The sequence below is a fragment of the Austrofundulus limnaeus genome, unplaced genomic scaffold (assembly GCF_001266775.1).
Source record: "Austrofundulus limnaeus strain Quisiro unplaced genomic scaffold, Austrofundulus_limnaeus-1.0 Scaffold28, whole genome shotgun sequence".
In the NCBI taxonomy this organism is placed as follows: domain Eukaryota; kingdom Metazoa; phylum Chordata; class Actinopteri; order Cyprinodontiformes; family Rivulidae; genus Austrofundulus; species Austrofundulus limnaeus.
This window is the reverse complement of record NW_013952430.1, coordinates 2,738,732-2,763,945: the sequence shown is the minus strand read 5'-3', so window position 1 is coordinate 2,763,945 and position 25,214 is coordinate 2,738,732. Positions and strand designations below refer to the sequence as shown.

The 25,214-nt window shown below is 39.4% G+C and overlaps 2 protein-coding genes across 22 annotated transcripts in view; one reads left to right on the top strand and one right to left on the bottom strand.

Annotated features, from left to right (window-relative positions):
• The window catches only part of camk2g2 (calcium/calmodulin-dependent protein kinase (CaM kinase) II gamma 2), a 57,872-nt gene extending 43,801 nt beyond the window's left edge, over nt 1-14,071 (top strand). For 2 of the 21 annotated variants that reach the window (XM_014005137.1, XM_014005157.1), the window contains 8 exons: nt 208-248; nt 2,928-3,002; nt 4,786-4,830; nt 5,815-5,860; nt 7,751-7,826; nt 7,997-8,091; nt 8,353-8,604; nt 10,353-14,071. In XM_014005137.1, the coding sequence (XP_013860591.1) occupies nt 208-248; nt 2,928-3,002; nt 4,786-4,830; nt 5,815-5,860; nt 7,751-7,826; nt 7,997-8,091; nt 8,353-8,585 (611 nt within the window). In that variant the 3' untranslated portion in view covers nt 8,586-8,604; nt 10,353-14,071. Of the gene's footprint in view, nt 1-207; nt 249-912; nt 946-2,927; nt 3,003-4,785; nt 4,831-5,814; nt 5,870-7,750; nt 7,827-7,996; nt 8,092-8,352; nt 8,605-10,352 lie in introns of all 21 variants that reach the window. The other 19 variants (XM_014005136.1, XM_014005142.1, XM_014005140.1 and 16 more) reach the window with 11 other exon arrangements.
• Nucleotides 14,072-18,620: 4,549 nt separating this feature from the next.
• The window catches only part of ccdc88ab (coiled-coil domain containing 88Ab), a gene marked incomplete at its 5' end in the record, with an annotated part of 63,393 nt that continues 56,799 nt past the window's right edge, over nt 18,621-25,214 (bottom strand). The window contains 5 exon segments of the mRNA XM_014005135.1: nt 18,621-20,514; nt 22,105-22,373; nt 22,554-22,643; nt 23,189-23,272; nt 24,171-24,224. Of these exon segments, the coding sequence (XP_013860589.1) occupies nt 19,618-20,514; nt 22,105-22,373; nt 22,554-22,643; nt 23,189-23,272; nt 24,171-24,224 (1,394 nt within the window). The 3' untranslated portion in view covers nt 18,621-19,617.

Genomic DNA, 25,214 nt, shown 5'->3' with positions numbered 1-25,214 from the left:
AAAGTCACTTACTAATACTTTATATTTTGATTTCCCTTTGTGGTGATATGCTTCTTGTTTTAATTATTCTTCATACCTGTTGTTGGAAATATAAAGTCAATGTTTGGATTGGCTGTAGTTTGTCCTGCTGACTGAGCAATCCCAGCTCCATTTCTGTGTTTGTTTCTCACACCGCCTTCACACCATCTTGTCCTACTTTTCTTTCAGCGTGTAAAACCTTACTAAACAAAAAGTCGGACGGTGTGAAGGTAAGTTTTCTGACCCGTTAAAGGTAATTTTTGTTTTCTTGTCTTCTGTTTGTCTTTTGTTTGACACCCTAGTCTTTCTCCAAGAATGTTTTTATTTGTGACATTATGAGCATATAAAAGAAGTGTTTAGATTTTTTACCCTCCCTGTGCATTTTTTAAACTATTTCTGTAGTTTAAATATTTGTAAGTGTTTTGGGCTTTAGCTAGAGAACTGAACTAAAAGATGGGCTTCCACCTGAAAGTTACAGATTTGAAATAAACAAACATAATAAATCACTTTAAAAGTGTTTATTTTGACCAAGGACCAGAGTCAGTGCATGTGGTGAAGTGCCATGATCATCTGGAGCCAAATGCAGATTTCCATTATTTATAGTTGCTTAACACAAAAACTAAACTCCTCCCCCTTCAACTCAAACATTTTACAATTGTCATAAAAAATGACCTTTCTGTATATTTTTTTCAGCTGATCCTCTTTACCTTCTGCAGTTTTAGTATTTCTTTGTCTCATCTTTGCTCTGGTTTAAGCTTGTTCATTTTTAATTTTATTTCCTTTCTGGGATCAACCTGGCAGCTTCAGGTTTTTGCTGTTCTGATTAGCTTCTTGTTTCCAGATGACTCCTTATTTTTTCCCCTCCTCCTCCTCCTCTCCATTGCTGTCTGTCAGAAAAGGAAGTCCAGCTCAAGTGTGTGTTTGATGGTGAGATCGGCTCTGTCGTTTATTTTTATTTATTTTATGTTTTCTCCTGACTAGTTTTTTTGTTTGTTTTTAATTTGTTTTTTTTTTTATCTTAGATAAAGCGTTTCAGAGTATTTTATTTGTGTGTTCTGTTTGATTCTATCCAAGCAGCATCCTTGCCCCTCCCTCTACCATGATCTCCATTAAAACCATGTTAGCTGCTGATGAAAAACAAACATCGCTCTTGTTACTCTCTTACTAAAGCCATCTTGGACGACATCGTCTTTTCATGTCATATATAATCATCCCTGAAGTGAAAAACATTCTGATCACTGCAAATCATGCTTCCTTTTTTTTTTTTTTTTTGCAAATTAACACATAATCTCTGTGTCATCATTTGTTTTTATTTCTTTTATTGTCATCCTGTGGAAAAAAATCATCTTGGTCTTCTGAATGTGTCCTAATACACGAGTGTGTAAACAGGGTTTCTTCTCACATTTGTATGGTGCTGTCCTGTCCTGTTCAGATGATAAAACCCTAAATTTCAAGAGCCTTTAAAAAACTGACTGAATATTGATTTGGGAAAACACACAAATTTTATGAAGTTTTAACATTTAAAAGCTGCGTCTGTCATTTCAAAACTGTAGTGAAGCAGCTGAAAGCGCTCAGTGTACTTTGAACTTTTTTATTGACGTAATCCGTCAATCCTCTCTTGTTGGTTTCCTGTGGGAATATCTTCATTCTCTTTTTTTATCCAGTTAACTCGAGGTTGAAGGAAGAGTCCAACTCAAAGTGTTTTCTTTTTCACACCAAACATCCTAAATAGGGATGTAAGAAAATATCGATACACTGAAATATCGCGATATTTTATTTCCCGATACTGTATCGATATTCTAAAGCCCTGAATCAATTTTTAATTAAGGTTTAAAATGTAAACCTTCTTGCCAACCGTTCATTTTTATGTTGTAGTTCAGCCTCTGACCAGTAGTTGGCAGCAGTGAGCCAGCCATTTGGCTCCTCTACCTCTTGAGCGCCAGAGAGAAAGGGTAGCATTAGCATTGTAAGTAAACATTAGCTTTTCTTATTTTTTTGTCAGTAAGAGGTTTTTATTTAATAGATTTTTGGACAAAAAAAATCGCAATATATTGCCTTGCTTACAGTATCGCAATGTATCGGGATATATCGTATCGTGACCCCTCTGTTATGATATGTATCGTATCGCCAAATTCTTGCCAATTCACAGCCCTAATCCCAACTATAGTTTGCAGCTTTAGCACAATCTAATGTAAAATTCAGGCATCCTCCAAACAGCTTCCTAATTAGTAAAAAACATAAAACTACAGTCAGACAGGATTTTGAAGAGTGCAATGTTGAGCTAATTTTTTCAAGTTTACATCTTATGCAACACATTTTATTAGTTTAGCAGTCTACAGGATTAGTTTTTTTAAATGCATTCCTACACACATCTCTCCATCAAGGCCTTTCACTGCATGCACAGACCTGGACTGGTAGTTTTTAAACTTTGTTTACAATTCTCATTTTAAAGCAACAACTGCTGTTATATGTCAAATTGTGCTCAAAAAAAGCCCCTTTAAAATTAGTTAGAAAATGTCTTTTCTATCTACTGTATTTTTAATATTATGATGTCGTCTTGACAAATTAAAACACAGCATAATATCAAGTTTTGTCAACGAAACAAGAAAACCCTGATAATTGTAAAAGGGGACTCATTAGGTACTGACCTGAATATATTTAAGCATTATAGAAATATAAGCTGCCCTTTAAAAAAATGTTATCGAAAACAAATATTCAGATATGGGTTGAGCTTCTGTACTTTGTAACTCCAGTTTATTGCAGCATGAGTCCTGCAAACCAACAGTACAGGTGTAATTCACATCGACCACATAACAGCTCTGTTCCTGTTTTCCCGCTGCGATTCTTGTTTAGAGAATTCTTTCTAGGGGGAAGTCACTCTGTGTTGTGTTTCTTTGCCCCGGTCGCAGGGAAACAACAGTAAAAACAGTGTAGTAAGCAGCAGCAGCACCAAAGACAGCAGCATGTCATCTTCAGCACCAATGGTACCACATCCGTTTGCTTTCACCCTCATTGCTTTTTGTGGCGTCGTTTCACGTTTTCCATCTTTTTATTTTGTGCTTTAGTCCCATCCCCATGTTAAACGAAAACCTTCTCTGTCCCGTTCGTCTTCCTCATCCTCTTTGCTTCTGTTTTGTAAACAAACGTGTGATGTTGGCAGTGATTTTGACAGCTTTAAAATTGAACAACTGCTCTGTGACTCGTCGTGCGTCTCTCTTGGATCGTGTTTTACCCAGAACTCCTGCAAACACGCAACACCTGGCAGGTAGACAAATTGCTTTCATTTTGTGGTGAAACGGCAAACACTTCACTCAAGTTCTGCTCAGCTTCACCCTGATGACACCTTTACTTGTTCCAGAGTGTCATCTGAGCGTTGACAGTTTGGCCTTTAAAGCAGGAAAAGGTTATTGCGGTAGAGTGAAAATAAACTGTAGAACTTTGGTTTCATCAAAAACTTTGCCTTTTACAAATTCCCTATGAGGACTTCTGGGTACAACAAGAGCTGAAGAAGAAAACCAACAAAATGTAATTGTGTAGGAGGATGCAGCCCCTGTGTTCATATGAATAAAATACATCCTAACTGAAATGCAGTGAAGTTTCAACAAGACTTTTGGAAAAGTTGAAACATGTTAATTAAAGCCAACTTAACAGTAAAATCTTTTGGTACTAGTTACTACTTAAAATATATTTTAAACATAAAAACACGACAGAATCTGCAGTGTGACACAAAATACCAGCTGTGAAATTACCTGCATATCTACAATTTAATGGGCAAGAAGACCCACAATCCCTATAATGACATGTCCTAAGGAGCATATTGAAGCTGTCATTTATTCTGAAAAGATTTATGACAGTAGCATTCCTGGAAGCATTCTGCTGCTTTACATGTTAAGGTTTTAAGGAAACACAGCATATGTAGTGCAATCATTTGAGTATGTGTTGGAAATGATCCTCAGCTACTACCACACCAGATTTTAGCTTAATATCTGTACAAACATTTGAGGTACGATCAATTTGGGGTTTGCCAAGTTTGTTACAAAAATTAAAAAACAGACTAACTTATCACATTTGAAGTGCTTCTGGAAAGAGCCTTTTTGATATGAATACACACTCGTCATCTGTCAGCTTTTTGTAGTAAAGACATAATTCTAACAAAACACCTATAGTTCTGTCATTTATTTATTAAAGGGGCTGCATGTTCTTGAGTTTGGTTCCAGTGCTAATCGAAACTAAACTGTGGTTCTTGTTTCCCAACTTTTGTCGTACTCAGAGCTGATGGAACTGCTTTGTGTTGGGTGTTTCTGTGTCAGGGTCAAAACTGGGGATGAGGTGCCAAAACGCAGCAACTGTGCTGTAACAAGTAAAACTTTAAAACAAGAAATCAAAATGTTCTGACTGCTGAATTTTGTATTGGAACTGTCAAGTTTTACGGAGACATGAACTAACTTCACTACACACAGGTACTACAGAACCCTCCTCCTCAGTCGTGGCCTTGGCCGGTGGTTTTGTATTTAGCTGTGTTCTTGGCTGATTTTGTGCATTTTGGAAACTGAAATCATCCTGTTGGCTACAGTGCCAACAAATGGGGAACAAACTGCACCTTCATTATCTGATGTAAAAACTCCACCTCTGTGCTGTAGCTGTCGTGCTTTGTTTGTGAAAAATGAGGTGGTTCTGTATGTTAATGTGGAAAATACTGGTACTGTGTGTTAGTACCCCCCCCCCATCCCATCCCTGCATGGTAAAGTGTCTCCTACCTCCCCCCAGGAAGCCCAGACAACAGTTGTACACAACCCAGCAGACGGCACCAAGGTAAGCCGCTTTTTCTCCAACCTCAAGCCGCTAGCAGCTACTACTAACACCTGCAAGGATTTTCTCTAAACGCATCTCCGCACAACTTTGATTGAAAAAATTCTTAAGTAAAAGTTTTCTTCAACTTATCCAGAGAACAAATGAAGTTTCCAACTCAGTCCTAAAATGTTAAAATGTTGGTAATTATAAATTATTAATACTAATTAAAGAAATGGTTTGTTATTTTGAAGTGGGGTAGTTGTTTACCATCTTCATTAATCGCTCTGTCTACCGCAGGTAGGATACTGACTGGTCATAACTATTCTACACAACCCCTCTGTAAAATAATACTCTTTAAGTCCAAATTTTCCTAAAACCTTAGCACTTAGTTTGACAAATTTGGTTGTTTTCTGGACACAAAAGGCCTCCCTGCACACCATTCTGCTTTTGTTATTTGATTTTAAATCACATCAAATCTCACATTTTGATAAAATAGAAAATCCTTCACAAATCTCTTTGAACAAGCACCACATGCACAGGGATGACTGTTCACTATTCCTACACCTGTTTGGTTTTTAACCTCCATGCTGCTTGCACTATTACTTTGGTTTACAAGCTTGCAAGTTTCCACTATTACAATATATATTTTTATATGGACACTATTCACATGTCACCTGGGCAAGAGCAGTTTCACACTAACGCAATATTAGTGACTGAAAATGGCTCTCACACGTTGTTGCTTTGTGTGTGGCGCTCTGTGCCTTTCCTTGCTGCTGTCCTGGCTGGTTTGTGCTCCTGGGAGGGAGTCTGTCCTACCTGTTCACCCGTCCACCAGGTTGACTCTGTCTTTATAGGCAACGTGTCCCGACCTGTCAGCTACGTTCCGGTCAAAAATGTACCAGAATTTACTTGTTCTTTCTCTCTGTATTTGTCTTTCCTCTCACTCTCACCTCCCTTTTTTTTGTGTGTGTATGTGTTTTTGTCTGAACCTTTTCTGGGTGACAGGGCTCCACAGAGAGCTGCAATAATGCAGAAGAGGAGGAGATGAAAGGTAGGAAAGGTAGCTGTCCAACTTTCACCTACTCTGCATGCCTTTTATGGATCACTTTTTCACGTCCAGATCAGACAGGAAGAAATGATGAAACTGTATTTTTTTTCTTTAGATTGAACTAATGCATGCCTGCTTTGTTTTAGGCAACTGTCAAGTTTTATTCCACTAGAAAGAGAACAGGGTGAGAGTTTGGATTTCTGGGAGATTTTGTATTCAGAAGAGCTTCACAGGAAAGATAAATGTTGCTTTTAAACAGTCTTGTTAATACATTGTGTTGTTGCCTCTACTTGCATCTTCAGTACAAACTGATGTCAAACTAAAGTCTTGTCACTACACAGGAAGTCAGAGGAACTATGTTTTCTTAAGAGCTCATAATTAAGTTAGAGTTCATTCACGTACTAAAAGTGTCACTGGGTGTCTTAAAATCTTGCTATGAAATTATACCACATGAACTTTTTATATATTTGGCACAAAAAGTAAGGAATTGTGTTTGGTTGATTATTTCTTTGTTGTAATAAGTCTACAGTTAGAAAGCCTGTAAATTTATTGTGTAAATAGTGCCATATTTGTAAGAAACATGCATTTGTGGGCTGAGCTGTAGAGCTGAGTATGTGGGTTTGGCACATGTAAAATTTGCCAAACCTTCAAATTCCACTTTTTGTCAAAATAGTTACGTACCTTTAAGGGTTTTGTTGCCAAACACTATTTTTGGCATGCATGGCATTTAGAATCAAATAGCAAATGAATTATTGCAGCCACCTGTCTGCGATGTAAAAACTGTACACATAATGTTATAGTAATATACAATAAAATGTGCAGCCCATTGTCCTATTTTGGTAAGCCAAGCTGTCTGACTGTTGTCTTCAGGTTCCCTGTCAGTGAGCATCTGTGTGTATTTGTCTTGTGATGATAGCAGCTGCTGTAGAGCCTGCTGCTAAAGAGAGTTCAGGGTTAGAAAAGTGCAGCACTGCAGAGGAACAGGCCTACACGTCGTCTCCTGACTGTCCTTCACTCACCTGTAAGTCAGCAGGTTTTATTCAGCGCTCGGCCTTTTTTGTCTTGATTTTTCTTCTTCGACTCATCTGTGATGCTTCTGTTGTTGAAAGGCAGCACAAAAAGAAGAGTTCCAAGTTTTTATTTTGATGAAAGTGAAATTTGGTTTCTTGTACTGCCATCTGCTGGCACCCTGACCTGACTGCAGCTTTCTTCTTCCTTCTGTAACCCAGAGTCTTTGTTCCAGTTATTCTTTTTAATCGCTCTCATCACACACTTGATGCATCATCATCTAATTACCAATAAAAGCTTGAGAGGCCGTGCTTATAATAGATTTGTTCTGGAATGACTTTACTTGGCTGCAGCTGGTCCTCTGCAGGAGTTTAGCAGCTTCGCTGACCCTGTAGCCCAGACCAGTCCAGCTCAGACGTGCAGTCCTGGACCAGGGTCTGCTCAGTCACCCCGAGCAGGCAACAGTAACCTGCAACTGAGAAGTGAGTGGTAGTTTGTGTAGAACTCAAGGAAAGGCTTCTTAGGTGGATTTGAAGTGGTTTGTTGGCACTTTATGGACTCAGCTTCATGCAGATTTTGAGGTTTGAAAGCTGTTTTTTCTTTAGTGTCTGCATGGACATCCATAAAGTTTGGTTTGTAGTTTTATCTTGGATTTCTACAATTTATAATTTGCAGTTTTTTAGATGAGTGACAGATTTAGCAACACGTGAATGGCACTGGGTGTGGCATGTTTGGGACTGGGGGTCTTCAAATGTCATCCCTCATTAAAATGTCAGGCAGAGTTGAGGTGGAGCACGTGGTTTGGGATGTGCATGTTTGACCTCCAGATGCTTCCTGCCTTTTTGTAACAACCTGTTTCTTTTTGTAATTTTCCCTCCTTTTCAGCTCGTAAACAAGAGATCGTAAAGATGACGGAGCAGCTGATTGAAGCCATCAACAACGGGGATTTTGAGGCGTACACGTTAGTTTGCATTTATAGATTTATTTTCTTTGTGGGTGCTTTTTGGGTAAAATAGAGCTGCCTAACAATAAGAAAATGAATTATTTTCCTATGAAATGCACACATTTTGAAGCTCTTTAGGCTCATTTTACTGCTGCAGGAATATTTAATGCTGTTTTTTATTTTTACAGGAGAATCTGTGACCCTGGACTGACTTCTTTTGAGCCAGAGGCCCTCGGAAATCTGGTGGAGGGCATGGACTTTCACAAGTTCTACTTTGAGAATCGTAGGTTCTTGTATTTTGAGGACTGAATAACAAGCTTACTGTCTAGTTGAACTTAATCATATTAAATCTACAGGCGCTTTAGCTGATTCCTGTCAGTTCAGGATAAAAAACTGACTATTAAAGGAGCACAGTTCAGTAATCTACAAGTTTATATGCAATCAGTTTGAGTCAGTTTAACAGGTTAAACATTTTAGTTTACCCTTGTTTAAAAATGCCATATAGCATTTAGAGTATCAGATTCCCTCCTTTTTGTCTCCATAGTTCTGAGTAAAAACAGCAAACCAGTGCACACCACCATCCTCAACCCGCATGTCCATCTGATTGGCGAGGAGGCCGCCTGCATCGCCTACATCCGCCTGACGCAGTACATCGACGGCCAAGGGCGGCCGCGCTCCTGCCAGTCGGAGGAGACGCGCGTGTGGCATCGCCGCGACGCCAAGTGGCTCAACGTGCACTTCCACTGTTCAGGCGCTCCAGCTGCACCGCTGCAGTGAACAGACGGCCCAGGCTCAGGTAAGGACCGAGCGTGTCTGAGGACAGCTTGGGGGCTGTTGTTGGACAATTCTACTGTTTGTCTTTTTAATTCTTTGAAAAAGCTACAATATTAAAAAAATATATTTTCTTTTCTTTTTACAATATGAAGCTTCAGTCTGATTGTTGGGCTACTCATCCTTTATGTAGGGTTGGGTATTGAAGGGGTTTAAATTGATACTTTCAAAATGGTGCCGGTTCCTAAACGGTATTTAAATCGGTACTTTAAAAATTTTAAAAAACATACGCACTCTCACAGAGGTTTATGAAGAAATGACTATTTCTGAGGCAAAGTCAAACTTGAAATTGACCAACATATCAACTTAAAACCATTTGTCTTTGCACCAAATATTCTTAAAGCATTTGTTGTAGGTGGAAGTTTCTGCGTCTTATTTTGTAAAGTGACACCACACTTTGGACCGTTTTTCTTTCGACATCTCGACTATAATATATAATACATAACTGTTAACTGCAGCAGCACCTGTTAGCCCCTCTCCATGAACTCTGTTCTACTCGATTCACTTTGGGTCAGGTCGGTTCTGCTCAGTGTCCGTGTGTCTCCACGCAGTGTGTCCCTCACTCTGTGGGTGTGATAATGTGCAGACTGTCTGCAGCGACTTCAACTTTTGTGTTAAAAATAATAATAATAATAAAATTAAATTTAAAAAAGCCTTTTGTGGTCTAACCGTTCGAACTTTATTTATTTATTTATTATCACGGTGCTGTTTAGCTAAGTGCTTGTGTAACCGTGGACGGTCAGTTTGTTGAAAACCTCCTGTGATCTGCTCAGCTTCGTCTCCTTCACCTCTCTCCAGGAAGTGTTTACAAGTTCTGTCTTTCTCAAGATCACCAAAACAGCAGTTTTATTTCACCATGTCGTCGTATTGCGCCGCGCTCTCATATTCCTAAACAAAAGCAGCTCTCTCCAGGAGGAAATTTGCTGTCAGTCAATCCAAGAATTAATCCACAGACGTTCTGCTGACGTCAAAATCATAAGCTACTCGCTTCTACCCACTTAGAACCACCGGAGAGGAGGTCCGAGGTTCTGAGACAGCGCGGCTGTGGAGCGCGCTTGGAGAGACGCATTGGGCCGAGACCGAGCCAAGTCGAACCACGTACAGGAGCGTCTGTGGAGATTGTGCGTCGAGGCTGTCACTGTTAACAGTGAACACCAGAGGGCACAAGTTAACAGCTTTCTTTGATGCACTGAAGTTAATTTTGTGTTTTGGTCTGTTTACCTCATCGATGTTCACCCCGGCGCCAAACCGGGACCGAGTTTCGGTACCCAACCCTACGTTTATGTAAATGTTGCTATTAGAAATAGGATAATTTGTGTATGTAGCATACATAATTGGGGTTCAGATAGCTGCCTGCTTTGGGGTACATGTCTAAAGGCTTCTGCTGACAACTCAATAAATTGTGTCAATCGTAACTTTTATCACTGCATGCCAAGGGAAGGCTGTGCTGTGTGTATTTATGTGACTTTAATGATCGAGAAATCAAATACTTGCTTTTCTTTGTGTTATGGAGCAGCGGTAGCTCAGGTCAGTGCAGTCTTGTAATTCTGAGGCTGCAGGTTCAAGCCCAGGTTGTGTAGGAATGCATCCAGTGTAAAACTGAAAACTCAAGTAATGGATATAAAACTAGTTTCTGATGTTTTCCTGTTTTTATATATACATTTTGGATAAACTGAAATCATTCAGAGCTTTTTTTTCCCCTCTCTTCTCCAGGTTTGCCTGAACTCTAAAACTATTAGGAGCATTTTCTCTCCGTGGTCGGAGCGAAGTCTGGATCCCTGGCTGGGACGAGGATGCTAGGACAACACAAAAGTGGGGAAATATATTTCAATATTTAGAAAAAAATTAATAAAACCTATTAAAAAAAGTAAAAAAAAAAAAAGCTGGAATGAATGACCGACCAACACCAATCCAGTCCAACCCTTAACTAGCTGATGTTGGGGTGCAGATGATGTCAGCCCCCTCCTGAAGATGGTGCATGTTTCTGATGGTCACACGGGGATGATGCTGTCCTGAATGCCCCCCCAACCCAACCCAACCCAACCCAAATCTGTCTGATCTGCCATGTGGAAAAGTATTAATGTTTCAAAGAATATAAATAGATATATAATTACTGAAAAACAAGTACACTTCACACACAGTGAGAATGACTCGGGCAGCAAGTGTATCTAGAAACGTGTCCTCTGAACGTTTGTTAGTATCGGTTTTTTTTTTGTTGTTGTTGTTTTTGTCGTTAACAGGTTTATTATTGTGCTGGTGGGGTTAATGGGAATGAGAACAACAAATATTACACTTTACCACTAATTTTACAAGTCAGGTTTGAGTATCTGCACAGTGTTTAAGGTGTTGCGTTACTGAAGGGACCTGTTTTGTTTTTTGTTTTGGTAATATTTTAATAAATGCTTTATGTCCTGTTTGAGAGATTATATTAAAATAGTTTGTGTTGACATAATTTTTAAATAAAGGGGGCTTTATTTAAACAGTCTATAAATAGATATTTATGCAGAGGAGGGTAAAAAGGGGAAAACTTGTTTTGCTTTCTGGCTTTAAAAAAAGGGGAATTTCACCTGGAGAGTGATTGGTTTTGTTGGTTTGTTTTCCCCATGTGCTGTGAGGTCGATAGGTGTAAATACACACATGCATGCACACAGACACACACTCACAGTCGCCGTGCTTCACCTTTTGAGGTCGAGTCTCGTGCTTTAGACACAACGAACAGGCCAGCTCATCCTGAAGTTGCAGAAGGACTTGATCCTGTAGTGTTTTAGTTTCAAACACAAGTCGGCACTGTTGTGTAAAAAAGTCTGAAGCTCCTCGTGTTTCCAAACTGAGCTGTAAGCATGAACTCCTTATCGTCTATCTGTGTGTTCCAATGTGTAGCATGATTTAATAATCTATAGAATGGCTTGTACTGTTTTCTTTTCGTGGTCGTTCCTTTGCACACTGATGACTCGATGCTGTTGCGTTTGCTCTTCTGAAGGAGTGAACCTTTCTGCAACTTCAGGTTACGCTTTGCCAAAATTTCCTTTTCTATCATTCCTGTCTGGTGTTCTGTCCTTGTCGACCGCAAGCCTCACCAACCCGTCTGTCTTCGACGCCGTATGGCATGAAGTCGAGACACGTGTCAGCCATGCATCGGCGTCTCCTTCTGATAAGCGATCTTTAAATTTGTATATCGTCCATCTTGGCTTGCTGTAATTGTGTGTGAAATCCGGGCATGGTGAACGAGGATGCAGCTGAGAGACTAAACAAGGAAACAAAGGTTTAATGGATGGGGGGCTACTCTCTCCCCGCTTGAGGGCTATAAGACTTTTGCTGATCCTAATAAGTAGATTTGGTTATTATTAATTTTTTAAATCACATTTTTTTCACGATGTTGTAGTTTTAAATGTTTTGATGTCAATATGTTTGCTGTTTGTCACATAAATGTAAGGCGATGAACCAAATGTTCCGCACACATTGCTGAATCTCCTGCTTTGAAGCACACGAGATCAACGAATCTCTTTTCAAAAGGACAGAAAGAAAAAAAAAACATGTCCGTGTCAGTGGTTGAACTTTGCCTCACTGTCGTTTCACTGTTTTTGACTTTGTACCAGCAGGCGATGCTCGCTGTGTCCCGTTCGCACCAGGCTGCTCCATTTTTACTGTGTGCGCTGTTGCAGGAACCGCCCCGACACATCACGCGTGTGTTTCTGACAGACTTTAAAGAAAGCGTTGTGAACCACACCTTGTCTTTCTGCGTGAGCTGCCCGTGCTTCTCTGAGCGACATATCCAACCTGCCATGAAAACTGTGCCCCGCCCCGTTCACCGTTTGCACCACGACAACGCTTTGTAAAATCTGAAACTGTGTTGTTTGTGCTGGTTGTGATTATGCCACCAGTCTGACAAAATGTGCTTTTATTTAATTTTTTTTTTTTGGTTCAGTAATATTTATATTGTGTGTGTGTGTGATTGTGTGTGCGTGCGTGCATTTCCACACCGCCATGGGCACGTTAAAGGGATAAAAAGCGAGGCTGTTGCAATTTTAATCTGTTGCGGGGTGTACTACAGAGCAAAATTACCACACGAATGATGAAAAGTAAAGTCTGAGTGGTAACTTTAACTTTAATGCACAAGTTGGTCAGAATTTTGGATGAACTCTATGAAACAAGCACTGCCATATCCCAAATCATTTCTGATATCTTTAAATAAAAAGATTTTAACCTTATTATATTAAGTAGCATGTGTGTGTCTGGAAATGAAAATCCTACATGAAAAACCAGTTTAATCAGGCTGACTGAAAATTAATATTTGAATCCTGAAACAAAAAAAAAGTCACATTTTATTCGGACCGAACAGATCCTGAAGAGAAAAACTATAAAGTTCATAAAACCTCATGAGCTCAAACAAGTCTGGCTGTGTTGAACTTGCTTTGTAGTAAATCTGCCTGAATTGATCTGGGGAGGGAATTTGTCAAAGTATTTGGGCAGGTAATATATTTACAATTGTTTTTAAATAGTAAAGTCAAAGTTTCACAACTGACATTTTGGTTCTTGATGAGTTGGTTATTTTTACATGTCTTGATTTTGGGGACCGAAAACGTTGTTTAATGTTGCACCAGAATTTATTTTGTTTCCTTTTTTTTAACAAGGAAAATGTATTTATTTTAGAATCATCTGGGTCAAATAAAGTAACACATTTCTCTTTTATTATATCTGGTTTTAAATAATTTATTTTAGGTACAGAAGCTGTTCCTCCATTAAGCGATTATTCTCTAAACCAGGTTTTCCACTATTTGAGATGTATTTAAAAAATGGCCTAAGGTAACATTAGCACAGTTTTTATCTCAAAAGGTTAACACTTGAGTTTTCAAAGTCCAGATCCAGATAATAAACAGGGATCAAAACTTAATTGTTATTCTGTGAGTCAAAGTTCAGCGTTATTTTAGGTGATGAATGAAAAGTTGTGCATCGGGTTGTTCACAGTTACTGAAATTTGCCGACAAATCAAGATTTTATTGTTCAAATACTTTGGCAAATGTCTAACATGCTTGATGTAAAACTAAATGGAAACGAGGATCAAATGCTTAAACCTAGAATATAAAAAAAGTTACACAAATCTTACAGCGACACTATATATGCAGTTTTATAAATGGAAGAAATATGCATGTCTTTCTGCTCATTTTTCACTGTTGATAATGAAAATAGAAATTGCTGTTACTTGCATCTTCGAGGTTATGAAATGGTTGTCTGAGATGAAATAAAGTGGTGTTGTGTTATTCTGCATTAAAAATGCAACAAAGGATTAGCAGAAGCCTCAGCTTGATTGTGTCCCTCTGAAAGTAAATGTATTGCAATGTAACCTGACAATAAGAAGGGGCAACATGTTAAGATGAAATGGATGCTGGGTTTTTGCATGATCATAGTTAATAAAAACCTTGTATTGAAAACGGGATGGTTCTTTGAATTACTTGAATAAGTATTTCATAAAGATAGCATCTGGATATTGATGTCCTTTTTACGGTATATCTGTCTAAACAGATGTGACTTTATTTACATTTTTTGTGTGTCTGCCTCAAGAATTTGGTATCAGAACTGCTGTGAGGGCCTTAAAGGTGATTCCTAATAGAAACCTAGTGTGAAAATCGAAATAAAAGGAAATATTTGTCCAGGGGTCTAGGCTGCAACAGAAGAGGTAGGCTGGGTCTTTATACCATTAATCAAATCATTTTTCTGCAAACTTTACTTAACAAATCTAGTATAAATAGGAACCTGCCAGACATTTCCATCCCAAACTCTTCCAAGTGAGCATTGTTTACATATTCTTAAGCCACTGTTTCTGTAGGTAAACACATGCTTGTTGTAATTGTTCACAAATTTTGGTTACAAGTTTTAAACTAAAGACATATAGGTTAACCAATATGGGGAAAAAATGCAGATTGTTTAATTTTTCACCTTGTAATACGTGCTTTTAAATATTTTTTAAACATATATCAAATCTTTTAGTTTTAGTTTAATATTGTGAACGTTTCATAGCATTCACATTATTGAGACCATTTTTTCTTCCGTATATTTTTCGGCATCGTCCCACAATTTTTGTGGTACTTCAACAATTCATAAATCAAAACGTTCAGCTCATTTATGCTAAGGGTTGCTATGACTTTTGATATTTCAGCCACGTTTTTCCCTTTGGAAATGAATTGGGCTATTTTCAACATCCTTAAAACCCTTCAAAATGTTTCTAAATCTTTACAAAACCTACACATTTAGTTCTGGTTCTGCTCTTTTTCACTTTCTTGTGCTAATTGTAGCAACTTTTTTTGCTAATTTTAGCTTTTTCTGCTATTTGAGCTAAAATTCTGCTTTTTTTCTGCTACTTTGTGCTATTTATGCTTCTTACAGAATGCTTTTATTCTATATTCAGCCTTGAAGCTTTCATTCCAATTGGTTAGAAAAAAAAAAAAAGTTTCATTTCTTGAAGCTTCATGTACTCACAACGCCCCCTGCTGGTCAAAACTTGTCATTTCATCCACTTGGCTGTCGAATAAAATGAAAGAAATTTGGTTTATTTTGTGGTTTATTCTTGTTATTTTGGATAAATTTGGTGTTTTTAAAAGTGTAAAAGTTTTATTTTCCCCTTTTGTATTTTTTAAATAAACACCTCATTTAAAAAAATCAATAAGGTGTTAAACAACACAGGGGTGCATTCTTATTTAATCAGATTGCAGGAGAGGCTTGGACCTGAAGACATTTTTTTTTTTGTCTGTGGGAGAAAATCCAAAGTTCACAGAGATGTGTGTGAGAAACTGGGAAACACCTTCTTGCTGGAGGTATTAGGGAAAAATAATGCAGTCCATTTATTTTAATTTTTCAATGTTTTCTTAAACAATATTCAGATAATGTGTTGAAAATGAGGAATAACCTATGATAGTTGAAAATTTATTGCTTTATAGATTTTAGCGGACCAGTTTTGACTGTAGTACAGACTTATTTTGAAACACCGAGTGGTTATACATTACATTTATTTAAAAAAAGTTTTTTCTGCTACTTTACATCCTCTATCAGAAAATAAGTTTTTGCCCACTGAAAGAGTGTTATTAAATTATTACAGGGTCACAGTATGACAGCTGTTATTATATACTGTGACTTCACTTGGTGAATAGTAGAAATATTTGTTCAAAAACAGTTTCTACTCATTGTTTACATCAGCAAAAACAATTTAAAAATCAAAAATCAGCAAAAAGTTTTTTATATAAATATTGTTACTTACCAAGCTACTCACAATATATGATAGCAGCTGTCTCTGTGACCATGTAATCAACACTCAACATTTCAGTGATCAAAAGTTATTTTTCTGATATTAGAGGATGTAAACAATCAGCAGAAACAGTTTAATAAATATTTTTTCTATTTACCAAGCTACAGTGAAGTCACAATATAGCAGCTGTCATTCTGTGACCATGTATATCAATCAACATGTTTAATTTATTTATTTTTTGCGTATGTCTTCAGCCTCTGTTCAAAGGCTACACTTTTTGCTTAACATTCTGTTCTTTGTGCCCATGTTTGGCCAGGTTCTGTTGTAGAACCGCAACAGCGCCCCCTCTGGTCAGAATAGGAGTGTAACACCTGACAGACTGAAAATGGAAGCAAATCTTGCAATTCTGGGTCCCCAGTCAGAGTGTATCAGACTACCAGGGTTGAATACGACCTTAATCAACTTTTTGATACTTTTGGAAAAAAGCAATTTTATGAAAGTATTAGTCAAACAGTAAATTTTGAAATGTGTAAACCTTTATTTTATATTTGTTTATTCTGTGTGCAGTACCAATATTCAACTCTAGGTGGTGCCAGGTCACACAGAACTACACTAATGACAAAAACAATTGTAGACAAATCTGTCACCTCTTTCTAGGTATATCCATCTTACATTAATTATATGTTTAGGCACAAAATTCTGGTGGGTTGAGGCTACATTTGTCTATATATAAAATATATTAAATATCTATTTCTAACAAGTCATGTTTATAAAGAAAACCAGCTTTTGATACTTAAAGGGATTTTTTATGCTTTTAATTAGATGAGTAGGTTGGCCAAACTATTAACTGCTTTTAAAGAACATGAAATTATACTGGAAATACTATTGTTTTTAAATCCATGTAATGTGTAAATTTTAAAAATAAATAACCATACACAATATTCTTGATCATTTTAATTACATCATAAGAACATGTAAAAGTGGAAAAGGAGAAAAAAAAGACATTGGGTCCCATTATCACCAACATGTTCAACACAACAGAAACCTGGACATGTTCTGTTAGCTGCAGGTCACCTTTACTCCAGTCAGCACCTCATTAGCCCCTCTAAGAACAACAAACTCTGCATATCTGCCAGGACTTTCTACACCAGAGCAGGACTGGGGTCATAAATGAGTTTAATAAAGTATTTATGATAAAGCAGACCATAAAAGGTGTTTGAGTCTTTATAAACCAAAGTAGATTCTGATTTATAGGTGCCCTGAAACGTTGCCACAGTCAGTCTCTTTTAGATCCAAAAACTTCACTCATCGAGCTGTCATGGCTTTATGTCCAAGTGCTTCCTGGCTCTTACGCCGCCGACACCCTCCTCTCTGATTGGATAAAGGAAACGGATGATTGATCCATGCAGATTGCTATTCTTGTCTGAAACAGCAGCCAGGATGATTTTTGTGCAGACAGATTTGTGTTGTCTTTGTGCGTTCTGCCCATTTCTAAAATCTACCACAGCATCGAGCAAAAATAAAACAATTTAAAAAAAAAAAGATCTGACGTTAAAATTGTGTAGAAGACGGTCATCAGTTCAGTTTAGGATTGGTTGTGGGAACATTGGCACTTAAATCTTAGTCCACATTTAGCGATCTGCCACACCGAAAACACAAGTGGCAGTGCAATTTGCCTGAAAACAGTCTTTACAGGGGACGAAATAAAAACTTTTTGTAGTATTTTACGGAGAGATCCTTGATTCAAGGAAAAAGAAACAGAGAAGGAAGCCACTTTTCTCCAATGAACGGTCCCGGGTTCCCTAATAAAAAAGGTTGAAACTGGGATATACAATCTTTTCTCACTGTAGATGGTAGATGAGCTCTACAGTGCTTTAGACACATAGCTCCAAGGCCACCTTTCTCTCTGAGTCCCACGCAAGCAAAGAGAAGTGCAAAAGAAAGAAAGGGGGGAAAAAAGAAATCAGAAGAGAAAGAAGACAAGTTAGAAAATAAACCCTGGAAATAAATGGAACTAAAGCACAATTCATAAAAAGTTTCAGTCTGGTAAACAAACAGTGATGCAGCAAAAAGGAGAAAAAGCCCCCCAGCTTGGATCTACATGCATAGAGGGAAGGATTTCAGCGTTACACTAAAAGCCATGCAGCAGTGACAACAAAGAGGCCATAAGTCACAAAACGACTCAGCAGTTTTCATTAAAAACGGCACACGAGACATCATGGAGGGGAAACTGTGTGCCGCTGGAGCTGCTTCTGTTCGGGGTCGGCACAAAACAGGCACAGTTGTAAGAAACGAACCATATGCCATGCAGACCTGGTCCCATCAGGGTCTGTGTGAGGGAGGGGAGGGGAGCTTTAAGGTGACAGCTGAGAGAAGCAGGAGGGAGCAAGTGAAAAGCATGATGGAAGACATCTGTTACACCACGCTTTAGGGTTCCCATGGAGACAAGCCTGCCCCCCACCCACCCACCCACCATCCCCACACAACCTCCCAAGCTTTTCCCCTGCCGCTCCAGCAGCGCTCACTCACCACGCGCTCGCAGCATGGCGGCAGCCGGACGAAGGCAGGAGGGGCAGGGTTTTAGCAGCTTTGCTGCGACGCCCCGCTCCTGCTCTTAGGCTTTCTGCCCTCCACATCTGTAGGATAAAGGCAACGTTCATGTTACATCTGCAGAGTTACAAGACGACTTTATAAATCAGATACACCGTGAAGCATGATAAATACATCAACCGAACTGAAATAAATACATTTTAAAATAGTTTAATAGTTTTGGCACAATTAGAAGCGCTCGTCTTCTATCATAAATAGTGTCAGTCAAAAACGATCATCTCTTAAGTTGTGGTGCATCAGGAATAGTAAAAATAATAAAAATTACATGTTTTTTTGGCCAAAACCATCTCAAACTTGTCCACTTCAATTAGCCATCCTGTATTTCTAACTACCAAAACCTGTCTTAAAGATAAACTTGATCATCACCATCTTAATCCATCACCTTCACTCAGATTTCACTCATGACCCCACTGAGATAATTATGAAAAAAAGTTAAAATCCATCACCCATTCAGAAAATATTCCAGCACACAAGACAAACAAACAAAAAAAGGGTATCAAATGCACAAAAACAAACAGTGCACGCGTCAAAAAAAAAAAAAAAAAGACAAAAGTGAAACCATTTTGATCCCAACAATCAAAATGAACATTTCAGATCACACTGAAAACAAAAAGCCATGCAGTTAAGTGAACAATGCAAATCAATGCAAACATCATAAAGCGGGAAGTGAATCTATTATCTGACAGTACAAGACTTCAATGTGACATAAATGCTTTCATTATGTTGACAGCTACTTGTGACATAAAGATGTTCTGCTGATTTTTATAGTGATGTTAACCAGTTTGGGCTTTCGTTGATATTAGATCTTGAAAAAATAAAATAAAATTCAGATCTAAAGCTAAACAAAAACAAAAGGTATAGAATCTGGCGATAAAATCCACCACAATATATAATAGTTTCATCCAGTGAAACAGTTTGATGAAACAAAAAATAAAAATGGCAGAAGCTTTTGGATGAAGGAGCGTTTAAAGTCCCAACATAAAAACTGAAAAGGGGGGGAAAAAAATCAGCACCACAACGAACAGAAAACGACCCACAAAGAAACAAAAGTGTTCTGATAAATACATGCAGAGAAGATTAAAAAAACAAGTTCTTATCAAAGTCGTGATCATCGAGCCAGAAACCTGTGACTCACACACAGCCGTACTCGTACCACAGAGACTGGTTCTCCTCTGGACTCAGAGTCAGATCCGGATCATTCCCTAAACTGGGACTGGATCCATACTGAGCTGGATCTGAGCTGGATCGGATCTGCTCAATGGGCTGACTGGGAGGACTCTGGTTCTGACTGTGGTTTGGCGCAGGAGGAGGGTGGGATTTATTTGTAACAGGAGGCCCGCTGATGTTGCTGACTAAGGTGGGGTTCAGGGACAGGAAGGGGAGGGTTTCTGCTGACTCACTAAAGATGGAGTTCATGAACACTGACTCTACAGTGAAGGAGGGGCCGAGGAAAGTCTCGAGGCTGGTCAGGTCGGGGTCCTCTGAGCTACTGCAGGGTAAGCTGAGTGATTTGGGCATGGGGGAGGCTGTGGACATGGGTCCCTGGAGGCGGGTGCTGTTGGGGTGGTACTCACTGGGTGTCGGCTGCGAGCGTACTCCAGCCTTGGGGGAGGGGACAGGAGGAGAGGCGTCGACAGATACGGGCTGCCGCTGATCTTTGGACAGCAGGTCGTGGATGCTGGTGCGCCGTGTGGTACCTTCGGCGGTGGAGATGACGCTGCTGGCCCGAGGCAGCGTGGAGGACGTCTGGTCCAGGCGTCCCGAGACCGACGTGGCTTTGCCCTGGGAGGACAGGCTGGAGCGGATCGGGGCGGAGCCTTTTACGCGGGTGCTCTCAGCCTTCCGCAGGGAGGGCCGGCCGATTTGTCCCGAGGAGTTTGGTGCTCGGTCGCTGCTGCCCGGTGCTGCTTTCCCGCTGGATGAGCGCAATATGCCCCGGCCTTTGATGGAAGAGCGTTCTTTCGGCGCACGGTCAGAGGAGGTGGAGAGACGAGGAGAGTCTACAGTGAGGTTCTCCTGACTGCCAGACTAAAACAAGACAGAGCAACAAAAAGTACATTATTATGTCAACCAGAGGCATTTCTGCCTGGCTAAATGCTAAAATGTCGATATATGGAAGCAAAAGCAAAAATTATTTTAGAAACTTGGAAAGAGCTCAAAATTATCAAACATCTCGATGGTCAAAAGTGTCTGAACCCTGAGTTATTTCAGCATTTGTTTCTTTTAACGTTAATATTTATCACATGGTAAAAATGGTAAATGGACTGTACTTATATAGCACTTTTCTATCCACCCAGGACACTCAAAGCACTTCAATCTGTGCCCTCATTTACCCATTCACACAGCACTCTGTTAGGTCTCTACAAAGCTAACATGTACAATCAGCTACAGAGAATAATCAGTGCCAATCACATTCATACACTGATGGGACACACATCAGAGGCATTAGGGGTTAAGTGTCTTACCCAAGGACACAACAACTGAGATAGCTGGATGGGGGATCGAACCGTCAACCTTCCGGTTCCAGGACAACTCCCCTCTGCCACAGCCACCCCAAATACATATACATAAGTACAGGGGCGGAGCAAGAGGAGTGGCCAGAGTGGCAATTGCTACTCCTGGCACCTGATTGGTCAGCCCAGGTGCCACACTCAAATAATTGACAAGTGAGGGTGGGGACACATTTGTCAATAAGAAGTGGTCAGGTAGAGTTAAAACAACGTAAATATCTGTTATGCAGCTGTATTGTAGTGTAAATGGAACCTCTGTGTGAAGAAAATAATACCTTTTCTGAACCACTGAATTAATATAAAAGCAACAATTCTACCACACCAATTTTCAGCTCAAGGTGTATAAAAAACACTGAATTTTAGCCATTTGAATTTAGTTTTGGTGGACATTTTGAATTTGTTTATTTGATTTTAGAATCTGTTAGACATCGCTCTCGGCTACTACCACACTAAATTTCAGCTTAATATCTCGAAAAGGTTCAAAGTGAGAAATTAAAATGATGTGGGGATTGTTCTTGGCTACCACCTTACCAAATTTCAGTTCATTATTTCTAAAAATCAGCTGAGGTCCAACTATTTGAATTTTTCATTCATATTCAGATTTAGTTAAACATTATTCTTGGCTACCAATATATAAAATTTCAGTTGTGTTTTTAATGGCTGAATTATAGTCCTTTGTAAAATTAGCATTAGTGGTTAGCTCAGTGGTTAGCAGTCATTCTTGAATGTACCACAAGACATTTCACCTAAGTTAGTCTTAAATTTTAAATTTAGTTGTGGTGACCATCTTAAATGTTCAAATGCAAAAAAGTTTTCTGTATTTATGTGTGCCCACCTAGAGAACATCTTGGCCACCCCCATGCTGCCCATTGCAAAAAAAAAAGTCTAGCTCCGCCCCTGTGGAATTTCTTTTGTTTTTCTTAGGGAAAGTTTATAACTCTGTGCATGTCAGTACTATTCTGAAGAAAAGCCTGGTGCGTGTAAAGGCTTGTCATGAACAGATTAAGTAATTTTGTGCCCAAACAACACATTCAGATTATTTAATCCATTTTGCTAAGGTAAACATCTACTGTGAAAAGAACAGCACAATCAGTTTACAACGCCTCACCTCTGCTGGATCAATACCCTCATCCAAGAACTGCTGCAGGGAAAGCACTTCACTGGGGGATCCTTGCTTCTTGACCTGTAATGGACCAGAGCTGCCGGATGGCTCGAGGGGCCTGCACAGCTGCAGGGGGCTCTGGTGGGAGGAGCGGGAGGAGGTGGGCTGCTGGACGGGGCTGCTGCCGCTGCTGGACCACACCTCCTGGTCCAGGCTCAGGCTGAACTCCCCACTGCTCTCGCTTTGGGGCCTGCTGAGCCGACCGTTCAACGTGCCTGTGGGAGAACGACGATTGGAGAATGAGGAAATGAGGGGTTTTAGGGATTTTGAGAACATGGGAACTCTTTGGCTTTAAACTGGCCAGATTAAACCAAAATACAGACAAGAAAACGATAAACCTCAAAAGGAGAAAAGCTGATAAGTTAGTGGGCAGAAATATAGGAGGAAGAGCGTACCTTTGCCCTCCAGAGGAGAAGCCAGGTGCGAGTTATTGTTACTATTACTACTGGTGGTCCTGTTGCTATGGAGACTGGAGGGTCTGGAGGCTGGGTAAAAGGAGAAGAGGGAAGGCGAACACACATCCACAGTAAGGATTTATGCAGGCTCACGTGTAACCACACCAACGTGCTCTAAAACAGGAGAGTGACATGTAGTGACAGAGCATCACCCGCTGAGACGGCAGATGGCTCATGCCAGGTTGAGGGACAGAAAGAGCGGCTTAGTGCCAGGTTACTGCACCAATATGTCCATCTAGGAAAACAAAAGACCATCGATGGAAAGGATAGGAACACCTAAATAAGAGGACTCATATTTAGGAAGAAAACTATGAGTACGAGTGGATTAGTGGAATAAAAACAAGAGACGAGAGGAAAAGAAGTCCAAGAGAGTGAAGAAAATGGGACCTTTCTTATTTCCTTAAAAAAAGATCATTTCAGCTGGGTGTTAGTGAAAAACCACCTCAGAACTCGTGAAACCGAATTAGATTTAAAGCCAACTTTCACAGAGCTGATATTATAGGGGTTATGTGAAGGAAAGCAGCCCGTTATTTGTAGCCCAAAGTGATTGTCGCTGCAAAGTAACTGGCACTTACTACAGATGCTACAGGGCACTCTGCACATTGTTCTCTGCTCAACAGGACGACACAAAGCAAGTGCACTGCTAGACCCCTGCAGGCCTGATGAAAACACACACACATCCGTAATGCATACAGTAATATGGGAGGTGTTTACGGGACTGCACACTTCTTATTACTGCTGCTCTGAACACAAAACAAGCAAAGTGTAACACTGCTTAAAGTCTGAAAACAAACGCATTCAATAAAGTTGTTTGATAAGTGAATAGAGCCTCAATCGTTTCTTTTTTTGATACCCTAATAACATTTTAAATTGTGCTGAGTCAGAGTCCATTTCCTGCAGCCATTACAGGGATGGACTGAGAAATGGGTCTCATAAGAATACATTTTATTTTATAAGAGCATGCTGGGAACTCATCTGCTAAGAGAAGTCTAGACTGAGCACCATGTATAAAGGAAGCAAATGGCCAGTGGAGATCAGGTTACATGTTTTGTGAGCCTAATGTTACTGTATGGATTGAAATACCGCAACAAATGAAAGCAAAAGCTTTGATTTTAAACAGAAACATTTCATGTGAAAACAGGAAACTATACCAAATACTGAAACAATGTGGTCATTGGTGAAAAGTTAGGAATGTGTGTTGTGTGTTGCTATGTAGCAACTGGGTCAACGTTTGAGCAGTGCAGGCCTTATCAATCATTGCCTGGCTACAGATTAAATGTCCTGGATGACATCCCAATGCCTGAGTCAATTTTATTTTTAGAGGAACCTGATATTTTTCTCTCTTCTAAAACTGCTTTGGTTCAGGCAATAATTGAAATAAAGGAAATGAGTTTAAAGTAAAGCTGTTTAGAAGAGGCCATGACCTGCTTATGTTGGCCTGTTCAGGCTTACTTCTTGTTTGAACGCTTCTTTGACTTCTAATTGGTGATGGACATAACTATACACACTCTACAGTTTTACCATGTGACGTGTATTTTTGGTGGTATCAAGTTTTACCTTGACTTTTGGGGTCCTCTGAAGAGCCAGCGACATCCTCACAGGAAGCATTGTCTGAGGAGACACAGAGGAGTGATTCTCATCTGACTTTCTTCTTTAGGTAAAAAAAATTAAATAAATCAACAAACGCTTAAAAATGCAATGAATAAAGATATCATGGGGGTAGGGGGTGTATTATGCAAAATCAACTTATTTTATATCGTGTTATTATGTCATTCCCTCATCAAAAACATACCCAGAGTGTTAGTTTGACTCATTCATGCATGTTTAATAAATCCTTGAATCTCCTGTGGTAGCCATTCAGAGCTGCTTAAATGCTTGCTGCTTCAAAGCACCGCCTATTTACCCACAGCTCCTCCCTGGAGCTCAGTCCCCAGCCAAGCTCCTGCCCCACAGAGCACCCCTCGCTCACACAATGCCACCTCACTGGTGGCAAGAGAATTTTTTTTTACAAATCACTATACTTTCCAAAACGTATCTTAAAAATGTTGGATTTTCAAGATTTTTTGTTAAACTTAGCTTCATAATGATCTACATTTATAGTGTCTTTGCAAAAATTAGCTCAACAATGATGTAGATGTATGAGAGGTGAAAGAGATTTACGTATTATCAAACTATAACATCTGGTAAGAGCCTCTGTACTCATTCCAGTTCTTCAATAAAATAAAATAAAATTACTTTCCGGTCTGACGTGGGATCATTTAAGTAAGGTTTGACTGTATCCCGAGTTGCCATTTTCCAAAACATATACAATGTTGCTTCTTTTTTTACAACAAAATACAACACTTCTACGAAAAGTTGTAAACTACATGAAGCATTGTGAAGACGTGCTGAAAGTGGGAGTGTCAGAAACAGTGGGAGGATCTTAAAGAAACCAACGGCCAATTTTAAAGGTGTTTAGATGCAAACTATGATGCAAAGTCTAATTTATTTTTGGTATATACAGCATTTACAGAACAACTGAAGGTAATAGGGCTGTGTATTGGCAAGAATTTGGCGATACGATACATATCATGACAGAGGGGTCACGATACGATATATCCC